This window comes from Hylobates moloch, unplaced genomic scaffold (assembly GCF_009828535.3).
Source record: "Hylobates moloch isolate HMO894 unplaced genomic scaffold, HMol_V3 SCAFFOLD_1, whole genome shotgun sequence".
NCBI classification, from domain to species: domain Eukaryota; kingdom Metazoa; phylum Chordata; class Mammalia; order Primates; family Hylobatidae; genus Hylobates; species Hylobates moloch.
The window spans coordinates 208,597,482-208,622,073 of NW_026652276.1; the positions used below are offsets into that span (position 1 = coordinate 208,597,482).

The 24,592-nt window shown below is 48.2% G+C and overlaps 3 protein-coding genes across 4 annotated transcripts in view; 1 reads left to right on the top strand and 2 right to left on the bottom strand.

Moving 5' to 3' along the window:
• ZNF800 (zinc finger protein 800) overlaps positions 1-19,869 on the bottom strand; it is a 271,901-nt gene extending 252,032 nt beyond the window's left edge. Inside the window, exon 1 of the mRNA XM_032761627.2 lies at positions 19,852-19,869. The gene's annotated coding sequence lies outside the window, so the exon portion shown is untranslated. The remainder of the gene's footprint in view (positions 1-19,851) is intronic.
• On the bottom strand, positions 11,506-24,493 carry GCC1 (GRIP and coiled-coil domain containing 1). 2 transcript variants are annotated; one of them, XR_009209306.1, is made up of 4 exons: positions 24,411-24,493; positions 22,686-22,877; positions 20,645-20,838; positions 14,049-14,185 (listed from the first exon to the last, which is right to left on the bottom strand). XR_009209306.1 is itself a non-coding variant. In XM_032761624.2 (2 exons), the coding sequence occupies exons 1-2, from the start codon at positions 16,058-16,060 to the stop codon at positions 12,890-12,892; spliced, it is 2,328 nt and encodes a 775-aa protein (XP_032617515.1). In that variant the 5' UTR covers positions 16,061-16,475; the 3' UTR covers positions 11,506-12,889. The 2 variants fall into 2 exon arrangements, 1 of the variants encoding a protein (XP_032617515.1); XM_032761624.2 differs by lacking the exons at positions 20,645-20,838; positions 22,686-22,877; positions 24,411-24,493 and adding an exon at positions 15,029-16,475 and having other exon boundaries at positions 11,506-14,185.
• On the top strand, positions 19,260-22,573 carry ARF5 (ADP ribosylation factor 5). Its single transcript, XM_032761634.2, has 6 exons — positions 19,260-19,453; positions 19,971-20,051; positions 20,374-20,483; positions 20,945-21,016; positions 21,838-21,963; positions 22,088-22,573. The coding sequence occupies exons 1-6, from the start codon at positions 19,387-19,389 to the stop codon at positions 22,172-22,174; spliced, it is 543 nt and encodes a 180-aa protein (XP_032617525.1). The 5' UTR covers positions 19,260-19,386; the 3' UTR covers positions 22,175-22,573.
• Positions 24,494-24,592: the final 99 nt, after the last annotated feature.

A 24,592-nucleotide genomic window follows, 5' to 3' on the forward strand; every position in this document is an offset into this window, starting at 1 on the left:
AAGAAATACAAATATGGAATGGGGGGTGGTAAGGAAAAACCTTGTGAACAGGAACTGGAATTAGAGATATTGGTATAAATTCATGATTTTTAAAATGTGTATGTGTATGTGTTCATGTATAGTTACGTGTGTACCTATGTATTATATACTTATATACAATACACACAGACATTTCCTACCTCTGTCTGCTATAGGAACCTAGGAACAAGCCACCCCAGTAGCCATGAGCTCACATAACCATCCAGATATTGGTCTCTAATACTAGTCACCACTAAAAGGAACCAGAAATCTGTGGGCAAACAGCTGATTCTAGGGCTGGGGCACAGAAGGTGTAAGGTGAGCCAGAAACACATTTTTGTTTGTTTGGGATTTTTTTTTTTTTTTTTTGGATGTTGTTTCACCCAGGCTGGAGTACAATGGCAAGATCTTGGCTCACTGCAACCTCTGCCTCCCAGGTTCAAGAAATTATCCTGCCTCAGCGTCCTGAGTAGCTGGGATTATAGGTACCCACCACCACGCCTGGCTAAATTTTTATATTTTTTAGTAGAGATGGGGTTTCACCATATTGGCCAGGATGGTCTCGAACTCCTGACCTCAGGTGATCCACCTGTCTCTCTCTCCCCAAGTGCTGGGATTACAGGAGTGAGCCACCACGCCTGGCCCCAGAAACATGTTTTTATGCAAGAAAGTAAGACAGTACTCCAAAAAATAATGGAGGTATATCACAAGAACACAAGAGTTTGAAGGGACTCTTGTTCTCCAAATCCAATTTGAAAGGGAATTTTGAGCACAAAATAATTATGTAAAATAACGAACTGCAAACCATTGAGAAACTATTAGTCCATAGTTATGATGAATGGATGGATGGATGGATGGACGGACGGACGGACGGACGGACGGATGGATGGATGGATAGATGGTAGAGAGGGGAGAGTTTTTGCTTAAGAGGATGTCAAGGACTAAAAGGTCAATGCAGTGCAATGCTAAAGATAAAAAATCATCATTTTGCAACCATCATAGCAAAGATTGGACTATCAGTAGATGCTAAATTTAGGAGGGGAACTTTGATGAGGAGCAGAATATTTGCATGGACTTAAGTGTCTCCCCACAGATTACTTATTAGTAGCAAAACAGACTATATTAACTATAGTGAAAAAATCAGACATCCTGTTCAACTGATCAAAGTTAACATCACCAATGAGGAGCAGATGAATACACTTTGCCTCTGGATCTGATACCTTAAGAAGATCACAACGTCTCTGGCAGGGAATACATAACCTGAATCTAATCATGAGGAAACATCTGACAAACTCAAAATGAAGAACCTTCTATTAAAAGGGAGTGGGAAGTTGTATTATTTTTAAAATGTCAGTATCATAAAAGACAGTGACAAAGTGAGAAACTATTCCACATTAAATGCAACTGAAGAGACATGACAACTAAAAGCGATATGTAATCCTGGACAGGATTCTGTACTAGAGAGGGAAATAATCCTGCAAAGGACATTATTGGGTTAATTAACAAATTAGAATGCAGATGGTAGATTAGATCACACAAATAAGGGAGGAGACCACCCTCATATTGTCTTATGCCCAATTTCTGCCTCCAAAGAAAGAAGTAAAAACTAAAAGGCAGAAATGGAATCCACAGGCAGATAGCCCAGCACCGCGTCCTGGGCCTGGTAGTTAAAAAATCAACCCCTGACCTAACTGCTTGTGTTATCTATAGATTTCAGACATTGTATGGAAAAGTATCATGAAAATCCCCGTCCTGTTCTGTTCCGTTCTGATTACCAGTGCATGCAGCCCCCAGTCACCTACCCCCTGCTTGCTCAATCTATCATGACCCTTTACACGGACCCCCTTGTAAGCCCTTAAAAGGGACAGGAATTGCTCACTCGGGGAGCTCAAAAGCCCTTTCCTTCTACAACTTGGTGCCTGAGGGGTTCTTGTTGGCGGCTCGTCCTGCTATAATACAACTGTAAATATTAAATTTACTGAAGTTGATAACTACACTGTGGTTATGTAAGAGAATATCCTTGTTCTTAGGAAATACTCACTGAAGATTTAAAGGGCAGAGAGCCATGACATATATAATTTACTATCAAATGGTTCAGAAAAATATACATATGTGCACAGAGGGAGCAAATGATAAAGCAAATGGAACAAAATTTTAACAATAGATGAATCTGAGTAAAGAATATGTGAGTGTTCTTTGTAGTATTTTGAAACTTTGCAGTCAATGTGAAATTACTTCCAAAAAGTTTTTCTCGAAGGGGGCAAGTGCCACTCTTGGCCCTCTTGTCTCCAGATGCTACACATTCCTCGAGTAATCTCACCCACACTAATGCCTACATCACACACTATGACAACCTTTATCTCTACTCCAACCTGTGCTCTTGAATTCCCAAACTCTATTTTCAACTCACTTCTAGACATCTCCACCCAAATGTGTCCTTGGTGAAACATACCCACATCCTAAAGGCATCTTCTTTCTTCTATGAAATGGGCATCATTCTCCTCCCAGCTGCTTGGGTTCCTCAAAGGGAGCTGCACTCCCTTTGCCACAATCTGGGGAACAGGAAGACACTGGAGCCACACCAGAAAAATGGAAGCCTCGCTTGTGATCCACTCTCTCCCACTCAAATCAGTTCTTGATTCTAATCTCCAATGTAGCTTCAATTACCTCGGGAATCCTAGTTGCAAGAGCAACTGACATTGTTTTTGATGTGCTAGTCTCTGCAATCCAGGAAAACAGAACCACAAGGACACTGGAACAAATAGAAGAGCTAATCTACTCCATCTGCTACATTCCCCCCTGCCCATTGTCACCACCTCTGCCTGTCCACGTGGCTAATGCCAGTTGGGCCTAGTCTTACAAAGCTTGCAAAGTGAAGTGTCACTTTCACTTGAGTTTCTTGATTCCTTGCTGACAGAATTTCATGTCCTGTCCCTTCTTCGTATTCCTCCATTATAGCACTTGCCACATTGAATTATAATCTTTACTCTTTGAGACTATATCCTGGGCTAAACATTGACAGGATGCATCTCTAGTGACTAGAATAGTGCCTGGGATAGAATAGGATGAATAAATAGTAACACAGTCACGTGCCACATAAGGAAATTTCAGTCAACCACAGACCACTTATACAACAGTGGTCCCATAAGATTACAGTGGAGCTGAAAAACTCCTGTTGCCCAGTGATGTCACTGCCATTGCAATGCTAAACCACCACGTATGTTTGTGGTGATGCTGCTATAAACAAACTCACTGTGCTGCCAGTCATATAAAAGTACACAATACACATATAAAAGCACACCCATATAAAAGCGCACACAATTATGTACAGTACATAGCACTGAATAACAATAATAAATGACTATGTTACTGGTTTATGTATTTATTATACTACACTTTTTATCATTATTTTAGAGTATACCCCTTCTACTTATATTTTTTTTAAGTTAACTGTAAAACAGCCACCAGCAATTCTTAAAGTAGTATTCCAGAGGAAGGCATTGTTATCATAGACGACAGCTCCATGCGTGTTATTGCTCCAAAGACCTTCTAGTGGGAAAAGATGCAGAGGTGGAAGACAGTGATCTTGACGATCCTGACCCTGTATAGGCCTAGGCTAATGTGTGTGTTTGTGTCTTTTTTTTTTTAAGACAGAGTCTCACTCTGTCACCCAGGCTGGAGTACAGTGGCGCTATCTCAGCTCACTGCAACCTCCGCCTCCCAGGTTCAGGCTATTCTCCTGGCTCAGACTCCCGAGTAGCTGGGATTACAGGCACCCATCACCATGCCTGGCTAATTTTTGTATTGTTAGCAGAGACAGGTTTCACCATGTTGCCAGGCTGGTCTCAAACACCTGACCTCAAGTGATCCGCCTGCTCCAGCCTCCCAAAGTGCTGAGACTACAGGCATAAGCCACAGCACCCAGCCTGTGCCTTAGTCTTAAACAAGAACATTTAAAAAGTAAAAACGTAAGTAATTTTTAACATAGAAAAAAGCTCTTAGAATAAGGATATAAAGAAATAAAAGGCCAGGTGTAGCAGTACACACCTGTAGTCCCAGCTACTTGGAAGGATTGCTTGAGCCCAGGAATTTGAGTCTAGCCTGTGCAACATAGCAAGACCTTGTCTCTAAAAATAAATGTTTTTGTACACCTCTACAATGGGTTTGTGTTTTAAGCTAAGTATTATTATAAAAGAGTCAAAAAGTTTTTAAAATGTGAAAGTTCATAAAGTAAAAAAGTTACAGTAAACTAAGGTTAATTTATTATTAAAGAAAGAATAGGCTAGGCACGGTGGCTCATGCCTGTAATCCCAGCACTTTGGGAGGCTGAGGCGAGCAGATCACCTGAGGTCACGAGTTCAAGACCAGCCTGGTCAACATGATGAAATCCCGTCTCTACTAAAAATACAAAAATCAGCCGGACATGGTGACACACATCTGTAATCCCAGCTACTCAGGAGGCTGAGGCAGGAGAATCACTTGAATCCAGGAGGCAGAGGTTGCAATGAGCTGAGATCACGCCACTGCACTTCAACCTGGGCCACAAAGTGAGACCCCATCTCAAAAAATATATATAATAATAATTTTTACAAATTAAGAGTAGCCTAAGTATACAGTGTTTATAAAGTCTACAGTAGTGTACAATAATTCCTAGGCCTTCATATTCACTCACTCACTCACCCAGAGCAACTTCCAGTCCCATAAGCTCCATTCATGGTGAGTGCCCAATACACATGTACCATTTTTATCATATAAAAATTTTTTTTCCTTTAGTACTGTATTTTTTACTGTACCTTTTTTAAGTTTAGATATACAAATACTTAGAATTGTGTTACAATTGCCTATAGCATCCAGTACAGTAACATGCCATGTAGGCTTGCGGCCTAGGAGCACCAGGTTGTCCATATAGTCTAGGTGTGCAGTAGCCTATACCATCTAGGCTGTGTAAGTACAGTCTATGATGTTCACACAATGACAAAATTGCCTAACAACACGTTTCTCAGAACACATTCCAGTCATTCAGCAACACATGACTATATAACCTAAATGTTCCAGGCTCCACCTATAGGGTTAAAATTTTGGCCCATAAACACTAGCCCTCACAGGTGGGAGTTCCTGGGTAAGTTACCCTTAGTTGGCCAAATCAATAGCATCATCCTTCTTGGGTCTCCCCTTTCTCTTCTTTTTTTTTTTTTGAGACGGAGTCTCGTTCTGTCACCCAGGCTGGAGTGCAGTGGCACGATCTTGGCTCACACCGCTTCCCCAGTTCAAGTGATTCTCCTGCCTCAGCCACCCAAGTAGCTGAAACTACAGGTGCACGCCACCGCGCCCAGCTAAATTTTTTAGTTTTAGTAAAGACGAGGTTTCACCATGTTGGCCAGGCTGGTCTCAAATGCCTGGCCTCAGGTGATCCACCCGCCTCCACCTCCCTAAGTGCTGGTATTACAGGCGTGAGCCACCATGCCCGGCCTCCCTTCTTGTATCTCTTTAAGACTCCCAGGAGCAGTGGCAGGGGAGGAAAGGGAAGGCTGGCACATCAATGGAGCTGCTGCCTTGCTGTCCCCCTCCCTCTGTGCCTACTGCTGCTCTGCTCACCCAGACTGACAGTGCACAAACCCCTCATGAACCTGGCATCCTACTCTGCTAGCCATCCAACCATGACCCATCACTCTGGACAAGAGTTTCTACTCTACTCCTAAGCCAGACTGGTGATAGAGCCAATTTGTCCTGTGTGGGTCTTGGTTTCCTCTTTTGTTAAGAGAGGGGCATGACTGAACATGCTCTAATATCCCTTTTAGATCTAACATCCTGTGATTCCACAAATGTTGTTCTCCCTCAATATCCAATCTATTAACACAATGGGCTTGCACAGTCTGGGCCTTTGGTCCATGCTTTTCTGCTGTGGTGGATGCACTTCCCCATCTAAGCCATATTATGCAGGTCAGATCATCACTCACAGCCAGGTTCACATCCTGAAGCCTTTCTTCATCACCCTGGATCACTCCCTGCCTCCTCACCCTCATACGATCCATTGATCAACCACTCTCAGCAAACAGAGTCCTCCTGGGATTGCAGTCTGGATGCACATGCTATGACCCTTGACAGACTGTAAACAACGTCAGGGAAGGAATTATGATTTATATTGGAGAAGCAAAAGGGCTGAAATGGAGAGAGGAGGAGAGACAGGTACAGCAGCATCACTCATACTGGGTTAGCGAATCTCCTCTGTTTGGGAAATCAGGCTCTGATTCTCTGGGCCTGTTGGCCAAGTCAGCCACCACAACTTGAAAGATACATCCAGATACAGCCAGAGTCATCCTCAGGGCTGAATGACCAGGGGCTGCTGACTTGAGTGATTTGGGCCCCAGGTGTCTCAAAACTATGGTTCACTGACCACTGAAAATACATTTCCTTCTGTACCCAGGGGACTCACTGACCACCAACCATTCACAAATAGTAACCAAGGCACTAGAAGGGCTCCCAGAAAGTGCCCTGATAAGACTTAGAAGAGAAAGAGCACACCATGGTTGACTCTTACCTCATGCCAGACAAGCATATCTCGCCTAGTCCCTCTCCAGAAGTTGGGTGCTGGTCTGAAGGAGCAAGTGTCAGCTCACAGAAAAATACCAACTTTTTTTGTCTATGACTGAGCCTAGGCATCAGAGAGAGAACAAAATTCCATTTGTCAAGAAGTTTGCCACAGCCATAGAAAGACAAGAAAGGACAATCCATAATCCCCTTGAGATCAGGTAATGGAGGTGCTTATTCTATGCAGCCCTCAAGTCCAGGGGCCTCTAATATACAGGTTCCCCATCAGGGAAGCTTATTGTTAGAGTCTTCATCAAGGGTAAGACCTGAGAGGCCAGGCACAGTGTCTCACACTTGCAATGCCAGCACTTTGGGATGCCAAGGTGGGAGGAATGCTTGAGCCCAGGAGATCTAGACCAGCCTGGGCAACATAGCAGGACGCCATCTGTAAAAAATAAAATTAGTCAGGCAAGGGCCGGGCGTGGTGGCTCACACCTGTAATCCCAGCACTCTGGGAGGCTGAGGCGGGTGGATCACTTGAGGTCAGGAGTTCGAGACCAGTCTGGCCAACATGGTGAAACCCTGTCTCTACTAAAAATACAAAAATTAGCCTGGTGTGGTGGCACACACCTGTAATCTCAGTTACTCAGGAGGCTAAGGCAGGAGAACCGCTTGAACTCGGGAGGCAGAGGTTGCAGTGAGCCGAGATAGCACCACTGCACTCCAGCCTAGGGGACAGAGGGAGACTCCATCTCAAAAAAAAAAAAAAAGAAAATTAGCCACCCATGGTGGTGCACACCTGAAGTCCCAGTTGCCTAGGAGGCTGGGGCAGGAGGATCACATGAACCCAAGATTTCAAGGCTGCAGTGAGCTATGGTCATGCCGCCGCACTCCAGCCTAGGCAACAAAGCAAGACCCTGCCTCAGGAAAAAAAAAAAAAAAATCCTCCAGATATGGGGGTAAAAAATAAAAATTTAAAAAATAATAAGACCTGAGACCCAAAGTTTGGCTATATGCCTGAGCCTAGAGTCCCTGCCACATCTTATTTTCTCCTTTTCTCGGCGATCCTCCAATTAGCTCTGAAGAGAATTCCTTGATGGGACCAGGACTAGCTCCCCAAGTCCTCCAACAACCAAAGGAAACTATTTTACTTAACATCAATTATAGTCATATTCCCAAAGTCAATTCTAGTCACGTTCACTAATATGGCTAAAGAAAAAACTAGTAGGAAAGCAGACCAGTGGGAGAAAGCAATACTAGCAAAAATTAAATCTCTCATTCTGAAGGTACAAGATTAGTATTTTTCAGTCTCTTGTTGATTCATTCAGCTATTTATATTGAACACTTACTATGTGCCAGGATATGAAAAGTCCTGAGAGCTCAAAGATGAATGGGGCATGGAAGTGACCTTCAGGGATTTATAGGGCAGTCAAGGAGACAGAGAAGTAACTAGAATAATGAAAGTACAAGAAATCACTTCTGTGTCCAAGCACTGAGCAAAGTGCTGGAGGATCTCAGAGGATGAAGACCCTGGGTATCAGAAAAGTCAGGATGGAGGAAGTGACATTTCAGGTGAGTCTTAAAGGATAAGATCATACTACAAAGGTCTGGGATAGGGGTGGGGAAGGACTTTGAAGGCAGAGGGAACAGTGTGCCTGAGGATTCTAGATGTGAAAAATGTAAACTTGCTGAGTAATGCAATGCAGGCACTCAAAAACACCAAACCAAAGAAGCTTGGCCTCCAGACTTACCTCAAATCTCATCTCAGCTGGCTCAGGCTCCATTTTGGACAGCTATTCCAGTGGAGTGGAGTGAACGGGATACCAGGGCAGAATGCCCCCAAGGGGCCTGTGAAATTCCTAGACTGAGGCTTCCCTCATGCTCAAAAGCCTGGTAGCTGTTGAACTAAGGGAAAGACAATGGACTGTACTCTAAATACTACCCCTTCATACATTTTGACCGTGGACAGCACAGCCTCAGTTAATACAAAATGTATGGGCCAGGTGTGGTGGTTCACGCCTGTAATCCCTGCATTTTGGGAGGCCGAGGCAGGCAGATCATTTGGGGTCAATTCAAGAACAGCCTGGCCAACATGGTGAAACCCCATCTCTACTAAAAATACAAAAATTAGCCAAGTGTGGTGGTGCATGCCTGTAAACCCAGCTACTTGGGAGGCTGAGGCAGGAGAATCATTTGAACATGGGAGGCGGAGGTTGCAGTGAGCTAAGAGCTGAGATTGCGTGGGCAACAGAGAGAGACTCAAAAAAAAAAGTATGAAATGTATGTGTAAACCTACATTTAAAAACTCATTCATGTAAAGTGGTATCAGGATTCAGATTCCTTCTGTGAGATATGGAAGGAGATCATGGCAATAGATGAATTTATACTGAACCAGAGATGCTTTCCTTGCTAAAGTCAAGGGATGGGGCATTTCTTCTTAGGAGGGTCATTTTCTCCAGGCATCCTTTGCTTTTATGGGCTCCCTGCAGTGTGAGTCTGTCAGCACCTTCAATATTTAGGTTATCCAGGAGATCTGGGTCCCAGGAAAAACAGTCTGTCACTATTCAAACTCTCATAAAACTGACTTGTAACAAGAGTCCATTTCATAAATTTCAGTGTGTAACAGCTCTGCTGCTAGGAAAGTAGGTTTCCCAGAAATTAGGAGGCAGTCATTTGGCACTGAAGAGAGGACCACCTGAACAAGGACCCCTTCTTCCTTAGCCCATGCCAGCAACTCAGCCCCCTAAATTTCTTAGTGAGCAACACTTCTTCAGTGTTCCACGTTGCCCTCTGCTGGGAGACACCACAGACATCAGAAAGGGCCTGAGCCTTTTGATCCATGTAAACATGTCTGATTCCTGATTCTGCCATGACTGGCTCTGGCCCTTGGCCAATTCATCCCATCTTGCCAAGTCTCCACTCACTCATCTGCAAAACAGATATGCTTCTGATTGTTGTGTGATTTAAATAAGGTAGGGGAAATGTTAGTAGTCTCCCTCAAAGCACAAATTGGATAAAAGACAGTCGTCATTTTTCCTTTTGTTTACAGCCACACTTGTGACTAAGAAACACTGGGTTTAAATCCAGAAGGCCTCAGTCTGATTTCTAATTCTGCTACTTAACATTCCTGGTGGAGGTAAAAAGAGTGTTTCAGCACCTACCTTGTTTCAGATACTACGCTGGCTATTTATGTAATTAGGGGTTTTTTTGCTCCAAAACCCATCCATCTGAGGTCACCAGACTGCCTGGGGGAAAAGGGGGATGAGGGGGAAGAAGAGAGTAAAGTGACTCATTCATTAGGATTCTATTTCCAATTCCCAAAACTGTTTCCCCAGTTTTTCCAGAGCTGATAGTTGGAACATACTGTAACACCAGCTAGTACCCAGTCCTCTTTTATTGTGTTAGAATTACCCAAGTTCTAAAGTTAGCAATGATCTGGAAACTGGGGACAGAGCAGCTTTAGGGCTTTTATGAAGAACCACTGTTGCCTGTTCAACCCTATAGCATAGCAACTTTGCTTGGCTGCAATTTATAGCTGGAGACGTTCTCTCCATTTGAGCCAGTCCAGTCCAGCCTAGAGAGCAGTCTCCCCATCCCTAGAAATCTAGGGAGAGGCTCTGACCCTCCCAAGGGCTGAGGAGGCAGGAGCATACCCAGATTAAGTAGGCTTTGTGGCTAATCAGACCTGACACAGACATTTACTAGTTATATGATCTTCCACAAATTTAACATCTGTAAGATGGGGGGATAACAGCCCCTGGGAGGAGTAAATGATAAAAATGGGTGTAAATGGCTCAACATGACACCAGGACACTCTACAAGAATGAGCAAAAATGATCCTTAGTAGCAGTAGCTTCACAAAACAAGGTTGAGAGCTCGAGTCCTAGGTAACAGACAGGGATTTAGCAACAGCCAGGGCATGATACAGGGACAGGTTTATTCCCCAGATGGGAGGTGCCCAAGAAGGGGTCAGACTGCCTTCCCTCCACATTCTCCATCCATCTCTTCTTCATAGCAATCCTCCTCTGACTTGCGTGGTAATGGTTAATCACGTAAGGCTCAGCCTCATTACCTTACTGACACATCTCCTATACTGTCTGATATTCTGGGACCAGGGCCCAAGGAAAATGTGTTTTTCTCTAATTCTGATCTCAATTCTTTCACCCTCGCTCTCCCTTTCCTTCCTTACAGTATCTGTCACAGGCAAACCAGCCAAATAACTGGAAAACTTGTTTCAGGGAAGGGTGTGGGAGATAAGGAATTTTGAATTTAGCATGTCTGCATTGATTTTGTCTGTTTCTAGACCGTGTCAAGGGTAGGAAGGGAGTAAGTCTTTTAGTTTCAGTTGGGAGTTTTCACAGCTTTATGTATCTCCCGATTGTTAAAACTATTAATCAGAAATTGACTTGCTTCTTTTCCTGTTTGGTATCTTCTCAAAAGTCAAAAGCACAGGGATTATTAGTCCTAGGAAAGCAACTGTGACTATGGATCTTTCTACTCTGTCCACAGCTACCTAGAAATAACAGTTACAAGACATCCTACATTTAGAGAGAACAAGGTAAGAAAATTAAGCAAGTTTATTACTATTTTTTAGTTTAGCTTGATGTCCTGAGACACTTTTTCGGGATACTATGAATCCTGATTTTAAGGATAATAAAGTATTCATAAACAGATTACTTATAGAGGTTGAAGTGTAATTACGGAAGTTTTAAGCCTGCCTACTAAACCCATAAGAAAGCATTTTCCAGCATAGGTGGCCACACACAAACATATACACACACAATTCCAGGCTAAGAAATGTGTTATAACCAAGGTGGTTAAAGCACCGAGGTATTCTTCCCTGGATTCAAGCTCATGGATTAACATATGAAAACATTATTTCCATCCTTTTCATTCACCATTTACATTCACAATCTATTTTTGTCTAGATATATAGATACCATTAAGGTGCCACACAGGTCAAGTCACTCAGGTTTAACGATTCCATCATTTGAACACATAAACTTCTGTTCCATTTAAGTCTGTTCACTGTAGATAATCCAGGTCACCCAGCCTCTCAGTAAGATTTAATCAGTTTTCTGCACCCCAAACCCTCACAAAACAGACCTCTATGATGAAATCACAGAAAGATATATATTAGTCCAGTTAGTGGCCAAACATTGGTCTTTAGAGTCCAAAGACCTCTATAACCAGTAAGAGTAGTTGGGAGAAAAGAAGGAACAAAGAAACTGCGTTTTCTGAGAACCCCCTTTCCAGACTGCCTGAATAGGTTGCCTTTCCTTAAAAGAGCAGGATTAATCTACTTATGCCAAGACCCACTGGGCAGAAAGCACCCCAACCCAGGTTTAGCTGATCTTTACCACTGCCCTGTGAGAGCTACAGCAATCTTTTGGAATTTTCTGCAGCAAATTTTCCCCTTTTGCTGCCCCTACAAAGGCAGAAAAGCTAGGGGCCAATCTCTGAGCTAATTCCTTGAATCCAGGCGGGATGAGCATTCATCATTTGGACCCCTCTCTGTAAGAAGCTAGGACTTTATTTCTTAATGAAAGTTCAACACTGAGGAAAAGATAGCAAAGTCGTTGACTCACAATCTCAGGCCAACCTCAGGCAGATAGGTTAAGGCAGGGATAGGCAAGAGAGGTCTATTTTAACCCTATCCAGGCAAAAAGCAGGTTACTTAGGAAATCCCTAAGATCAAGCTGGTGCTCAGGGCCCTCTCTAGGATGGTCATAAGCAGTGTGATTGCATAGGTCATCCCCAGGCACTAACTAGACTAAGCTTCCCAGTTCCTTCCAGAATAAACTCACTATTCCTTAGCCCTTGGGACTAGTGGATGATCTGTCACTATTTCAAACTTCCCGGTCCCTTTCCAGCCTGGCTTTATGTCCCCAGAGAATTGGGGCAGCAATGGACCAGACTCAGACTGTGATGAGAGGGAGAAAATAGCTGGTTTTTGTGCATTTCAGAGATTAACTGAACTCCCTTTGGAGTCACATTTACTCCTAGTTTTGTGCCAGGAGCATATTATTAAAACAAAACATCTTATTTTAAAACAGCCCTACCACTGTTCCAACTTTTGCACTTCTCAGTCCTAACCTCATCTTCTCCTCACATGCACACCATCAGAAGATACTGCCCCAGGACTTTCAGTATCTCTAGGGCCTAAGGATAAAGCAGCATTAATGGCATTTGGCAGAAAATCCCATCCCACATTTAAGACTCCTCCCAGCTCAACACAGTGAAGAAATAAATGACAATGTAAGAGAAGAGGCAGCAGAAACCAGAGCCTGCCCCTTCCCACATAAAAGAGGCACAGAAATTCCACGAATTCGTGAAAATGGCATCATCTCTTGCCAGAAGGCCACCAGCTGGCACTAGTTGGGAGTCGCATTATCACTTGTTTCTCCTCTGGACTGAAGTGCAAGATAGTCAGTATGGCTGTGAGAGTCTGCTGGCGGCCCAGGGAGTCAGGTAAGGTCAGGAAGCGGTAGATGATGTTTTTGAGGTACTCCAGATTGGCTCCCTCCCTGCTCTGGTCCCTGATGTTCTTTTCAATGTGGCTCTGCAGGGCTGCAACCTCCTCACTATGCCGTTCGCCCTCCTCCAGCAGCCGATCCTGCAGCTGATGCACCTCGACCTCCAGCCTGCGCTTCTGCTTCCTCAGTGATGTGATCTCCACCTCCTTGCGGGCCAGTTGTTCAGCGTACAGAAAGAAAGTGGGCTCACTGGCCGCTGCAAGTTGCAATGCTTGGGTCAGGCTATCAGAGGATGATGTGTCAGCCGGGTCCCCAGGACCACCACCACCCACAGGACTTCTGCGTCCTGGCAGCCCAGAGGCCAAGGCCACAGACCGCAGTTGCTCCAGTTCCAAGTCCTTCTCAGTGAGCACAGCCAGGGCACGATCCCGCTGCTTGTGCAGCTCCTCCTCCAGTTTCAGTGTGCGGTCCCTGAAGTCCAGCTGGCACCGCTCCAGCTCCTGCCGGTGGAGCTGCTGCAGCCGGACCAGCTCCTGCTTCCAGTCATCAGCCTCCTGCTGGTGTTGGTGCTCCAGCTCCTCGCAGGAGAGCCGCAGGGAGATATACTTCTCCTTCAGCTCTGCAAGCTGTTCCTGGGCTGCCTCCAGCTCCTTTCCCAGGTTACCATCTTTGGTATTCTTGCTTTTGAGGACGACCTGGGCTCTCATCTTGTACCTCTCAAACTCTTCCTTCAGCTGTTTCAGCTCCTGTTGGTAATAGAGTGCAGTAGCCTTCTCCCCATCAGCAGCCTCCGAGCTGGGCATTATCTCCAGGTCACAGAGCTTCTCCATATCCAGGGTCACCTGGCTTTTCCTGGCCGCAACCTGCAGCAGCCTCTTCAGCTTCTCCATCTTATCTTTCAGGACACTGACATCCAGACTGGACTCCTCTCCATGGCTGTCTAAAGGGGACCTGCTGGAGGCTGCTAGAGCCAGTGTCTTGTTCTCCAGGTCCAGCTGCAGAATGCGCTCCTTCAGCTTCTGAATGGCCAGCTGGTCCTTCTGCTTGGCTTTCTCATAAGTGCCTAGCAGCTCAGACACCTCAGATATTTGATTCTCCAGGGCTGCCACCCTCTGTTCTTCCACCTGAGATTGCTGACGGAGTTGATCCTCTGCAAGAGCTGTCTGCAAAACAAGGGAACAGACAAAAATGCATCCACAAAAGCCCCACAGCAAACTCTGAGAAAGCAGGAGAGGGGAGCAAAAGGGTCACAGGTTTGGGATGGCCTAGCAAGAATGCTAACTAGGGATTTTTCAGTTGATTCAGGAGCTAACAAAAGTTCCTATTACCTGCTTGGGTTCTGCAAGACACATATTATACCGAACAATATTAAGCACCTTGGTACATCTGCTATTGTTCTGCTTTCCACCTAACCACATATAATGTGTGTTACTGTTGTTTTTCAAGTGCTTCCTCAAATCCTATTAAGAAATCATACAGCATTCTTTTCCTTATCCAATATTCCTGGAAGTTCAAAACTGCGCTGGATCTCCCTCTCCACATTGAAAGGAGGCACCCTTTCAATACCTGTTCTGGAAAATAGCACTTCTCCAGAACAGGCAAATCTTGAGTAAAGGCAATGACAAGAGGTTACTTCTGAGAAAATCCCCTTTGCCTTCAGCCACCCTCCCTAGAGGCACATACCAACAGAAGACACGCTGCCTTTTACTGTACAGCTGCCACTATACTGCTTCATAGAGCACAGCTGGTAAGATGCCAATGCCCAGAAGTGCAGAGCTGTCTGGCTTCAACCCAGCCTACACTGAGAAGCTCCACATCCTCCTGGAAGCACACATGTCAACACCACATAGAACAGGACTTCCCAGGTTCACTAGTGGAACTTCTCAGGTAGCATCAAAAATGACAGTGTAGACGCTTAGCTCTAACTAGCAAAGGAGGAAAAAGAAAACCTAATATTTCTCACTTCAGGTCAATGACTGATGTTTGAAAGAGATGTGGATAATTACCTTTCTCATTTCCTGCTGTAACTGAGCCTGGAAATGGCTCTTAAGGCGGGCAGCCTCTTCCTGAAGTTCTTGCAGCCGGGGGTCTGGCTGATTCTTCTCATCTCGAATGGCCTGCAGTTCACTTTTCAGCTCCTCCACCTCACGGGTCAGCTGCTTGGTCTGCAGTTCAAATCCTTCCATCTGTTCAGCTGCATATGCTCGTCCTGCCAGGGCTTCTCGGGTCTCTTCTAACCTAAGCTCCAAGTCCTGGCGCTGGGTCCTCTCCTCCTGCAGCAGCTTCTGGAGCTCACGCAGCATCAAGGCATGGTCACTCTGTTCTTGGGCCCGATCATGCTGCTGCGTGATAAGCCGGGCTTTGGTTTCTGCTATTTGCTCCTGCAGCCCCTTCAATTCTCCCTCCAGGCGGGCCCTCTCCTCCTCTGCCTTGTTACTAGCATCCTCTAAGTCCTGCTTCATCTTCTTCTTGTCAGCCACGTAAGAAGCCTCCATGCGGGACTTCTCCTGAGTAACTGTGGCCAAAGAACTGGTCAAAGTAGCCAACTGAGTCTTCATCTGGTGCAGTCTTTTGTCCACCTCCCCACCTGCAAATGGCCCATCCCCACTGCTACTGCTAACGCCACTCTCGGACCCACTGGCCTCTTCGGACTTTGGAGGTGGTGGTCCACGGGCCGGTATGTCATCTTCTACCCCAAACTCACCCTTGGTGCTGGTGAGACTGGCCGCAGTATCCAAGCTAGTGGCGGTCCCAGTGCTATCCTCGCTGTGAGTGGAGCACCGGTCATCCACAGAGTCAGGAAAGGTGAGGCCTGGAAGCTGGACACCTGCGAGGCCCACATCTGCCTCGTGGGATACCGACAGCACCTTGATGCTGGCCTCTAATGCCTCTTTCTCCTTCAGCAGGCTTTTATAGGCACGGACCACATCTTTGAGCCGTGCCTGGTACTGGAGAAGCTGCTTCTTCTGCGTCTCTATAGTCTCCAGCAAGTCTTTCTTGCTCGGGCCGCCCCCGAAATTCATCCCAAACTTCTCCATGGAGGGTCTGAACGGATTGCCCCACGTCAGCTTTCCAGCAGAACGGGAGAGGGCCGCGAAGACGCAGGCGGGGGCTTAAAGAAACAGCGAGCGGGCTGTCCCGCGGCGGGCCGCACACCTACTCCACCTAGTTATCCCGGATCTAACGCGGATCGGCCGGACGGACCGGCGAAAGCGGTGGCCGGGTCCCAGGCCCGGAGGGCTGGGGCGGATTCTACCCCGGAGGCGGGGCGACACTGGCACCAGAGGTGCACACTGCCAGGGCTCGTTAGCGCTGGCCCAGAAGCCGTTCCGCACTCTCCGCTCGTCTGGGCCACAGCAGCCCGGGCCGGCCCCCTCGGCCCACGTCGGCCAAAGGGTTATGCCGAGCGCGGCCCCATAATGACTTCCTAACTAACGCTGCCTGCCGACAACGGCGCTTCCGTGTCCGCTGGAAGTGACGTCAGCGAGGCGCCGCAGGCTCCGCCCCGAGTGGGCGCAAGGTAGGCGGGGCCACGTCGGCCGGCGGGTGGGCGCGGCCTGTTGAGAACGCAGTGGGGCCGCGAGCGGCAAAAACAGGCTTGGGAAAGGCGAAGCCAGCAAAGTCGAAGACACCAGAGTGGTACTGGTTTTGTGAGGGCACCCACGCTTGACCTCAGGCTACGATCAGCGAGCGACAGAGAGCAACGTCGCACTGCATTCTTACCAAACACCCAGGTGAACGACGCATCCAACGATTTGGGAGCTCAGGACCCATGTCCCTAAAAGGCAACAATTAAGACTCCCATTCAGACCACGAAAACTGCAGTCCTCTATAGCACAGTGCCTGGTACCTAGTGGGCATACAGCGTAATAGTACCCTTCCCTAGTTCTGCTGAGTTGATTCCACAAATATTTACGGAGGGCACTGTATAGCCATGTCTATCCTGAATGCCAGCTATATACCAGGAGCTCACAAGAGTTTTGCTATTTAGTCTTTACAATAATTCTTGTAAGCACTGTACTCATTAGCACTATTTTACAGATATGAAAACATGACGCAGAAAGGTTATACGTAACATGCCCAAGGTCACACAGCTAGTAAGTTTAGGAGTTCTAATCAGTCTGATTCTCAACGTATCACGTGCTGTGCCAGATGGTAACACCATTAAGAGACACGACCTTGCCCTCAGGGAACTCACAATCTAGTGAGGAACCATACATACAAATATGTCCTGCTATCACACCAGTATGTCTGGGTATATACAAAGTGGTATGAAAGTTAAGAGGAAAGAGGCCTGTCTAGGTGAGGCATGGAAGGCTCCTGGGAATAATACTTTGGGATTTGAAGGATGAGTCGTGATTGTCCACCTAACCAGAGATCAGGGAAACTAGCATTCCAGGCAGGTGGAAAAAAATGCAAAGACCTGTAGGGTATCAGAGTTTGACTCACCCAGAAAGCATTCAGTAGCTTAGGGTATGTGAAGGAGGTGACAACAGAGGGGCTGGCACAATAGGTAGGGACCCAACTTATGGCATTTAAATTTTATCTTGGGTTATAGTAAGGCCCTAATGGATTTTAATCTGAAAAGTGGGATGTCATCAAGACTTCTATGACATGTTGGAGGGAACAAGGGGCAGGAAACCTGTGAGGAGTCTCTTTCAGTCATGGGGAACAGAAGGTAGTGACAACAGAGATGGAAGCAAAGAGGCTGATAAAAGAGCTAAATGTAGAATTGACCTAACTTGGTGAACACTAGTTCTGTTATTACATTAGAACTCTCTAAAATGTACTCTTCAGCCTCGTAAAAGCCTTCTTAGGGATGCAAGTCTACGACTGAAAAGAAAAGGAAAGTCATGCACTCACTCACACCTGTTTCCCAAAGTCTGTCCTTGTTACAGACTTTGCACATCAGGATGGGGCAGGCCCTGGAGGTCTGTTCAGACCCCGTTTCTCAGTGGCCCAAATAACATCAAGCTGTATTATACATACCATTCAGTCACATTATCAAATCATTTTAATATTCACCATAACCCCTTAAGTTAGAACAAGTCTCCTTTTATAGATGACGAAATAACAGAAGAGTTATGAGGAGTGCCGAAGCCAAATCCTCAAGAAATGGCAGAATTAAGATTTGAACTAAAGCCTGAAATCATGTGCTGGCACGTGGTGGGTGCTCAGTAAATATCTGCTGAAAAAGCAAATGAATGAGTGAAGGTTTTTTTATTCCCAGCTCCGTTTACCTCGAGTCCATAAACAATTGATCCTAGAAGCCCACTGGGAATCCAGAGTAGACATAACACCTGCCCTTGCTCCATTGAGAATCTATCAGTCCAGTTCAACTGAACAAGCATTTGTTAGGCCTAATAATGCCTGGCAATAAGCCAGTCTCCACCGCAGAATAATTTCATTCCTATTTTGCTATTCTCCTCCCAGATGTTAAAATGAGGCAGGGAAATGACATGTGAAGCTCTTTGGGTCTACGGAGTCAAGATCCTCACAAAATCCTGAATGGGTGTGCAAGAATAAGCCAGGTCCACAAGTCTGTGGCAAAGTAAGGAACTTCAGCAAAGCGGCCAGCGCCTGGACTGAGAGGCGGGGCCCGCAGGGCGATCCAAACGAAGGTGGACTTCTCCAACAGCCTAGGAGTGGGTCTGCGACCACGCCGCCCAAGGCCGGGAATCTTACACTGGTTCTGCGGATTGGGAATTAGGAAGTAGGTGTTTTGAGGAACCATGGAAGCTAGCTAGCACTCGGGCACCTTCCCCTACCTCCCGCGCACTCTTCACACGACCACCTACTACGCGCAAGTCCCTCGGTGGAATATGAGGCAGTAAAGGGAGGACCAAGACCCCTCCCTAATCGCAGCTTCCGCTCCCCAAAGAAGAGTGGTGCACACGTTCAGTGCTACTGGTTCCCAAGGGCTAAAACCGGAGCCCCTAGGGGCCTGGACGCAACAAACCAAAGCCCAGCGGCCGGCCACTGAAAATGCGGGCAGGGGCCGCGGCGGAGCGATGAATCCTTTCCTCAGCCGCGCTCGGGCTGCTGGTTCGGCGGCCACAGGCCTGGCAGGCGCGTTAGAGACCCAGACCCGTTCCCCAGTAAGGGCCGCGCGGGATGCAGGCCAGCAGCTGCAACTCGCGGAGCTTCGGCTCCCCGAGGAGCCAGAGCCGGGGGGGGGGGCGGGGCCGAGAGCCGGGGGCGGGGCCCGGGCGGGGGCCGGCCCGCGGTGACGTCGGGAGGGCAGCGACGCGCGGAGGCGGCGGCGGAGCCTCCTCCTGCTGCTGCTGCGCCCCATCCCCCCGCGGCCGGCCAGTTCCAGCCCGCACCCCGCGTCGGTGCCCGCGCCCCCTCCCCGGGCCCCGCCATGGGCCTCACCGTGTCCGCGCTCTTTTCGCGGATCTTCGGGAAGAAGCAGATGCGGATTCTCATGGGTGAGGCAGATCGAGCGCGCGGCCCGGACCGGGGCGCCGGCCCCGGCGCAGCCCTTCCGCCCCCGCGTCCCTCCAGCCCTGCTCACCTGGGTCTCTGGCCCCGAGTCACCCACCTCCTAACGCCCCGGGGCCTCTGGTCTCGGGTGGGTCCCGGTCTGCAGCGCCAACCCCGGGGCCTGACGCCCGGAGCTGCGGGCCTGGGTGGGGTGAAGCTCCCTCCGCCCCAGCCCGGCTAGTAAGAAGGGAGGATTCCGCCCTTGGAGACGACTTTTAAAAGGAGCGCGGCCTACCTTCCGTACCCCTTGCCTCCCAGCCCTCTCCCCCTCCGCGCCCTCTTTGGAGTTGGCTCACGCCACCCGACTGCCCTCCAGGCCCCGAAGGTAGATAACGACGCGCACCTGGAGGCGCTCCCGCTCTCCGCCCCAGTCACCATCAGCTGTTGAGGCCTCTCCCTTTCCCTGGTCTCTAGGGGGCTCCCTCGCTCCCATCTCCATCCCTGTGCACCTCTCCGTTGCAGTTGGCTTGGATGCGGCTGGCAAGACCACAATCCTGTACAAACTGAAGTTGGGGGAGATTGTCACCACCATCCCAACCATAGGTGAGCCCGGGGACGAAGCAGGGAGCGGGAGCGCCGCGGCGGGCCCTCGCGGGGTCTGCTGCCAGTTCTGCCACTTTTCTGGAGCTGACCCTGACACCAGATACAGCTATTTGAGAAGTGGGTCAGGGTATCTCTACGTGGATACCGGAGGCGAGGTGGATGTGACCTAGCCCCGCCCTGTTGACTGCCAGTTCTGGGGTTCTGTTCCCCTGGGCCTTGATCATTGCCTTCTGGTTTTGTGTCCCTGCTGAGATCTAAGTAGTTTTAGTGAGTTCCTTTCTTTCAGGAGTTTTCTCATATTTTTTTTTCCAATTATCTGCAGGCTTCAATGTAGAAACAGTGGAATATAAGAACATCTGTTTCACAGTCTGGGACGTGGGAGGCCAGGACAAGATTCGGCCTCTGTGGCGGCACTACTTCCAGAACACTCAGGTGGAGTGTTGGGAGGGGACTTTCTAACCCCACGGGAAAAGGTGTTAGGGCTGGGAGAACAGAATTGTTGGCCTAGGCTGGGCCCCCAGGCCAAGGAAAAAACCCTTCCCCACTTCTACCCCTTCTGTTTGGCTACCCGCTACTCACTCTTCAGAACTCACCTTAGTCTTCCCCAGCTTGGACTTCTCTTTAGAAGCAGGATTCTGGGGCCAGGCTGCCTGATTTAGCCCTCATCACATGTCTTTATTTCCTTGCACGTCTTTAGATAAACTACTTCCTCTTTGCAGTGGGGTCTCTAGTTTGTGCCATGACTCCTGTAGAGCTTCTATAGAGTTCTGTAAACTTCCGTAGTTTACTAGATGAGAAGGATTGACACAATTACAGATGGGAAGAAAACAGAAAGGGCCACACTACGGTATGTCCCAGGCAGAAGTGATTGCTTCTCCTTCCTTCCTGCCCAGGGCCTCATCTTTGTGGTGGACAGTAATGACCGGGAGCGGGTCCAAGAATCTGCTGATGAACTCCAGAAGATGGTGAGTACCCAGAGCCCTGGGAACTGAGCCCTCAGCTTGGGGACAGAGTGATCTCTGTAGTGGTATAGAAGTCAGGGAGCCCCCCACAGGCATTGAAGACCAGGAATATAAGTTTTTCTTTGTGGACAGACACATTGTGTATCTCACCCTGTTTTGGATGGGAGTGACTTTTTCACTTTTTCTGTGCATTCTCGTGTCTTTTTTTTTTTTTTTTGAGACGGAGTTTTGCTGTTATTGCCCAAGCTGGAGTGCAGTGGTGCAATCTCGGTTCACTGCAACCTCCGCCCCCCGAGTTCAAGCAATTCTCCTGCCTCAGCCTCCCAAGTAGCTGGGATTACAGGCACCCACTGCCGTGCCCAGTTAATTTTTGTATTTTTAGTAGAGACGGGGTTTCACCATGTTGGCCAGGCTGGTCTCGAACCCTTGACCTCAGGTGATCCACCCGTCTCGGCCTCCCAAAGTGCTGGGATTACAGGCATGAGCCACCGCGCCCGGCCGCATTCTCATGTCTTTACATCTGAGTCTGAGAAGTTGTGGGGGAGATGGGACTTATATGTGGTAAAGAGAAACATTTTACATTCTTGCCTTTTCCATTTGGAAATGTTGTCATTTTGCCTAGGCAAGTACTCAAATTAGGAAAAGGTCTTTCTTTTCTGGACTTACGGCTCAGGTTACCTCAAGCTCATTTACAACTATGTCTTGTCGTCAACGGCCGACTACACAATACTTTTTTTTCCCAATCAAGATGCTAGGAGGTAGAAAGGGAATTCCCCAACACAGTAGAGGAGACGCAGCCTGGGTCCCACCTTCTCCTCTCTCAGCTGCAGGAGGACGAGCTGCGGGATGCAGTGCTGCTGGTATTTGCCAACAAGCAGGACATGCCCAACGCCATGCCCGTGAGCGAGTTGACTGACAAGCTGGGGCTACAGCACTTGCGCAGCCGCACGGTAGGGGTCCTGCCCACCTGGTGCTGAATCCTGCCTCTTGAGGGAAGCTGCAGTCTGGGACAGGGATATAAAGGCATCCCTTTTGTTCCTGGTTGCTGACCTCTTTCTTTCCTTTTCCCCACAGTGGTATGTCCAGGCCACCTGTGCCACCCAAGGCACAGGTCTGTACGATGGTCTGGACTGGCTGTCCCACGAGCTGTCAAAGCGCTAACCAGCCAGGGGCAGGCCCCTGATGCCCGGAAGCTCCTGCGTGCATCCCCAGGATGACCAGACTCCCGGACTCCTCAGGCAGTGCCCTTTCCTCCCACTCTTCCTCCCCCACAACCACAGGCCTCTGCTCCTGCTCCTGCCTGCATGTTCTCTCTGTTGTTGGAGCCTGGAGCCTTGCTCTCTGGGCACAGAGGGGTCCACTCTCCTGCCTGCTGGGACCTATGGAAGGGGCTTCCTGGCCAAGGCCCCCTCTTCCAGAGGAGGAGCAGGGATCTGGGTTTCCTTTTTTTTCTGTTTTGGGTGTACTCTAGGGGCCAGGTTGCGGGGGGGAAGGTGAGGGCTCCGGGTGGTGCTATAATGTGGCACTGGATCTTGAGTAATAAATTTGCTGTGGTTTGTACATGGTGTTGTCTGTAGCCTGCAAGGGAGAGGCTGGGTTACTGGGTACCAAGAGACAACGTGGGAGAGGATCAAAGCAGCTAAGGCTGCAGGGCAACCCCACCCACACATACCCTCAGCTCAGCTTCTCCCTCCTTATTCTTGGGCTGGAAATACTGTAGGGTTTCCAGTGGTGCAAATCTCATTCCTTCCCAGCTCCAAGGAGCCTTTGCTGAAGATTACAGGATCTCCCTTCATAGTTCCATGAACCACGTAACTGTTTCCCATCGTTCTCGTAGCTACTTAGAGCAGTTCTTCATGTTTGCCTTGCACATTAAAATTAGAGGGGGAAGGAAAGCGCATTAATAATACGAATCCTGAGGTACATTTCAGAAAATGTGATTCATCAGGACTAGTCTGATGCCCAACAATATGCATCTTTAAAATTACCCAGAGGAGGCCGGGTGCGGTGGCTCACGCCTGTAATCCCAGCACTCTGGGAGGCTGAGGCGGGCAGATCACGAGGTCAGAAGATTGAGACGACGGTGAAACCTTGTCTCTACTAGAAAAAAAAAATACAAAAAATTATCCAGGCGCGGTGGCAGGCACCTGTAGTCCCAGCTACTCGGGAGGCTGAGGCAGGAGAATGGTGTGAACCTGGGAGGCGGAGCTTGCAGTGAGCTGAGATCGTGCCACTGCACTCCAGCCTGGGTGACAAGAGTGAGACTCCGTCTCAAAAAAAATTATAAAAAAATTAAATTACCGAGAGGATTCTGCCACTAATAGTCTATTACCCTTACTTTATAAAACATCGGTGGGGTCTGGGGCTTGTAGTTCCTTGCTGCACACCACTGAGACTTGCTACTTGGGAAGACCCCTCCTATGGGGAATAGGAAAGCAGGTATAAGGAACCAGGGGCGGCTGGGCACTGTGGCTCATGCCTGTAATCCTAGCACTTTGGGAGGCTGAGGTAGGAGGATTGCTTGAGCCCAGAAGTTAAAGACCAGCCTGGGCAACATGGCAAGACCCCATCTCTACAAAAAACAAAAATGAACAATTACCTGGGCATGGAGATGCACACCTGTGGTCCCAGCACCTCAGGAGGCTGAGGCGGGAGTATCGCTTGAGCTTGGGAGATCAAGGCTGCAGTCAACTGAGATGCACTCCAACCTGGCTAGCAGAGCAAGACCCTGACTCAAAAAAAAGGAACAGGGGTGTGGCCTATTCCCCAAGTGTGATCGACTGCCCCTTTTCCCTTGGATCCTAGCCAGGCTTAGGCAGAACTCATCATCACTTCTCTTTGCCTTTGTTTTTCTTTCATGTCACTTCTTCCAGGTTCTGAGCTGGGTTTTCTCCTCAAACTTTGCAGGAAGTGAGTCCAAGAGACTATAACTCCGAGATTCTTTAGAGGGGAAAGATACCCTTGCAGGAGCTCTGACTATCTGCCCAGCCAGATGTCCTACCCACCGGCAGAGCAGCTGGGGTTGAGGAGGGGTGCTTGGCGCTCTCTCCACCTAGGCCCTTCTCCTTCCCCAGGTCCTGAGCCAGCCTTCCTGATGAATATGAGTAATTTGATGTCAACTGATTAACTAGGGTTTCCTCATACTCTCTGCAAAGTAACATCTGGAACATTTTGGCCTCATCCTCCTAAGGGCCATAAAAGCTGATAGATCTATTTCTTGGATATCTTGAACTTAAAATACTTGAGTTGCAAGGGAGCCAGGCAGAACTCACTTCCTTGGGAGGAAGGAGGTTGCTTTCTATCGTGTTATCAGAATGAGAAACGGAGGTAAAGAAAGGAAAAAACTTGCTTAAATTCACATGTTGAAGTTCTGGATCCTGGTCTCAGCTCAGCCTACCTTGGTGCCCAGAGGGGAATAGGAAGGCAAACACCGGAGGCTCTGCACCCGCTTCCTCTAGGCCATGGATTAATGCTGCTGGGCCAGGGCCCTTTCCCCACTGTGGTGGGATAAGAGGCTGCCCTCACAGTCACAATGCTCCCGGGTCACAGAGGTGCTGGGCCCCAGGCCAGCCTCTGCCT

Coding starts and splice junctions, on each gene's coding strand:
- GCC1 (XM_032761624.2), bottom strand. CDS start 16,060: ATGGAGAAGTTTGGGATGAATTTCGGGGGCGGCCCGAGCAAGAAAGAC. Junction 14,186..15,028: donor TACAGCAGGAAATGAGAAAG/GTAATTATCCAC, acceptor CTTGTTTTGCAG/ACAGCTCTTGCAGAGGATCA.
- ARF5 (XM_032761634.2), top strand. CDS start 19,387: ATGGGCCTCACCGTGTCCGCGCTCTTTTCGCGGATCTTCGGGAAGAAG. Junction 20,484..20,944: donor ACTACTTCCAGAACACTCAG/GTGGAGTGTTGG, acceptor CTTCCTGCCCAG/GGCCTCATCTTTGTGGTGGA. Junction 21,964..22,087: donor AGCACTTGCGCAGCCGCACG/GTAGGGGTCCTG, acceptor TTTTCCCCACAG/TGGTATGTCCAGGCCACCTG.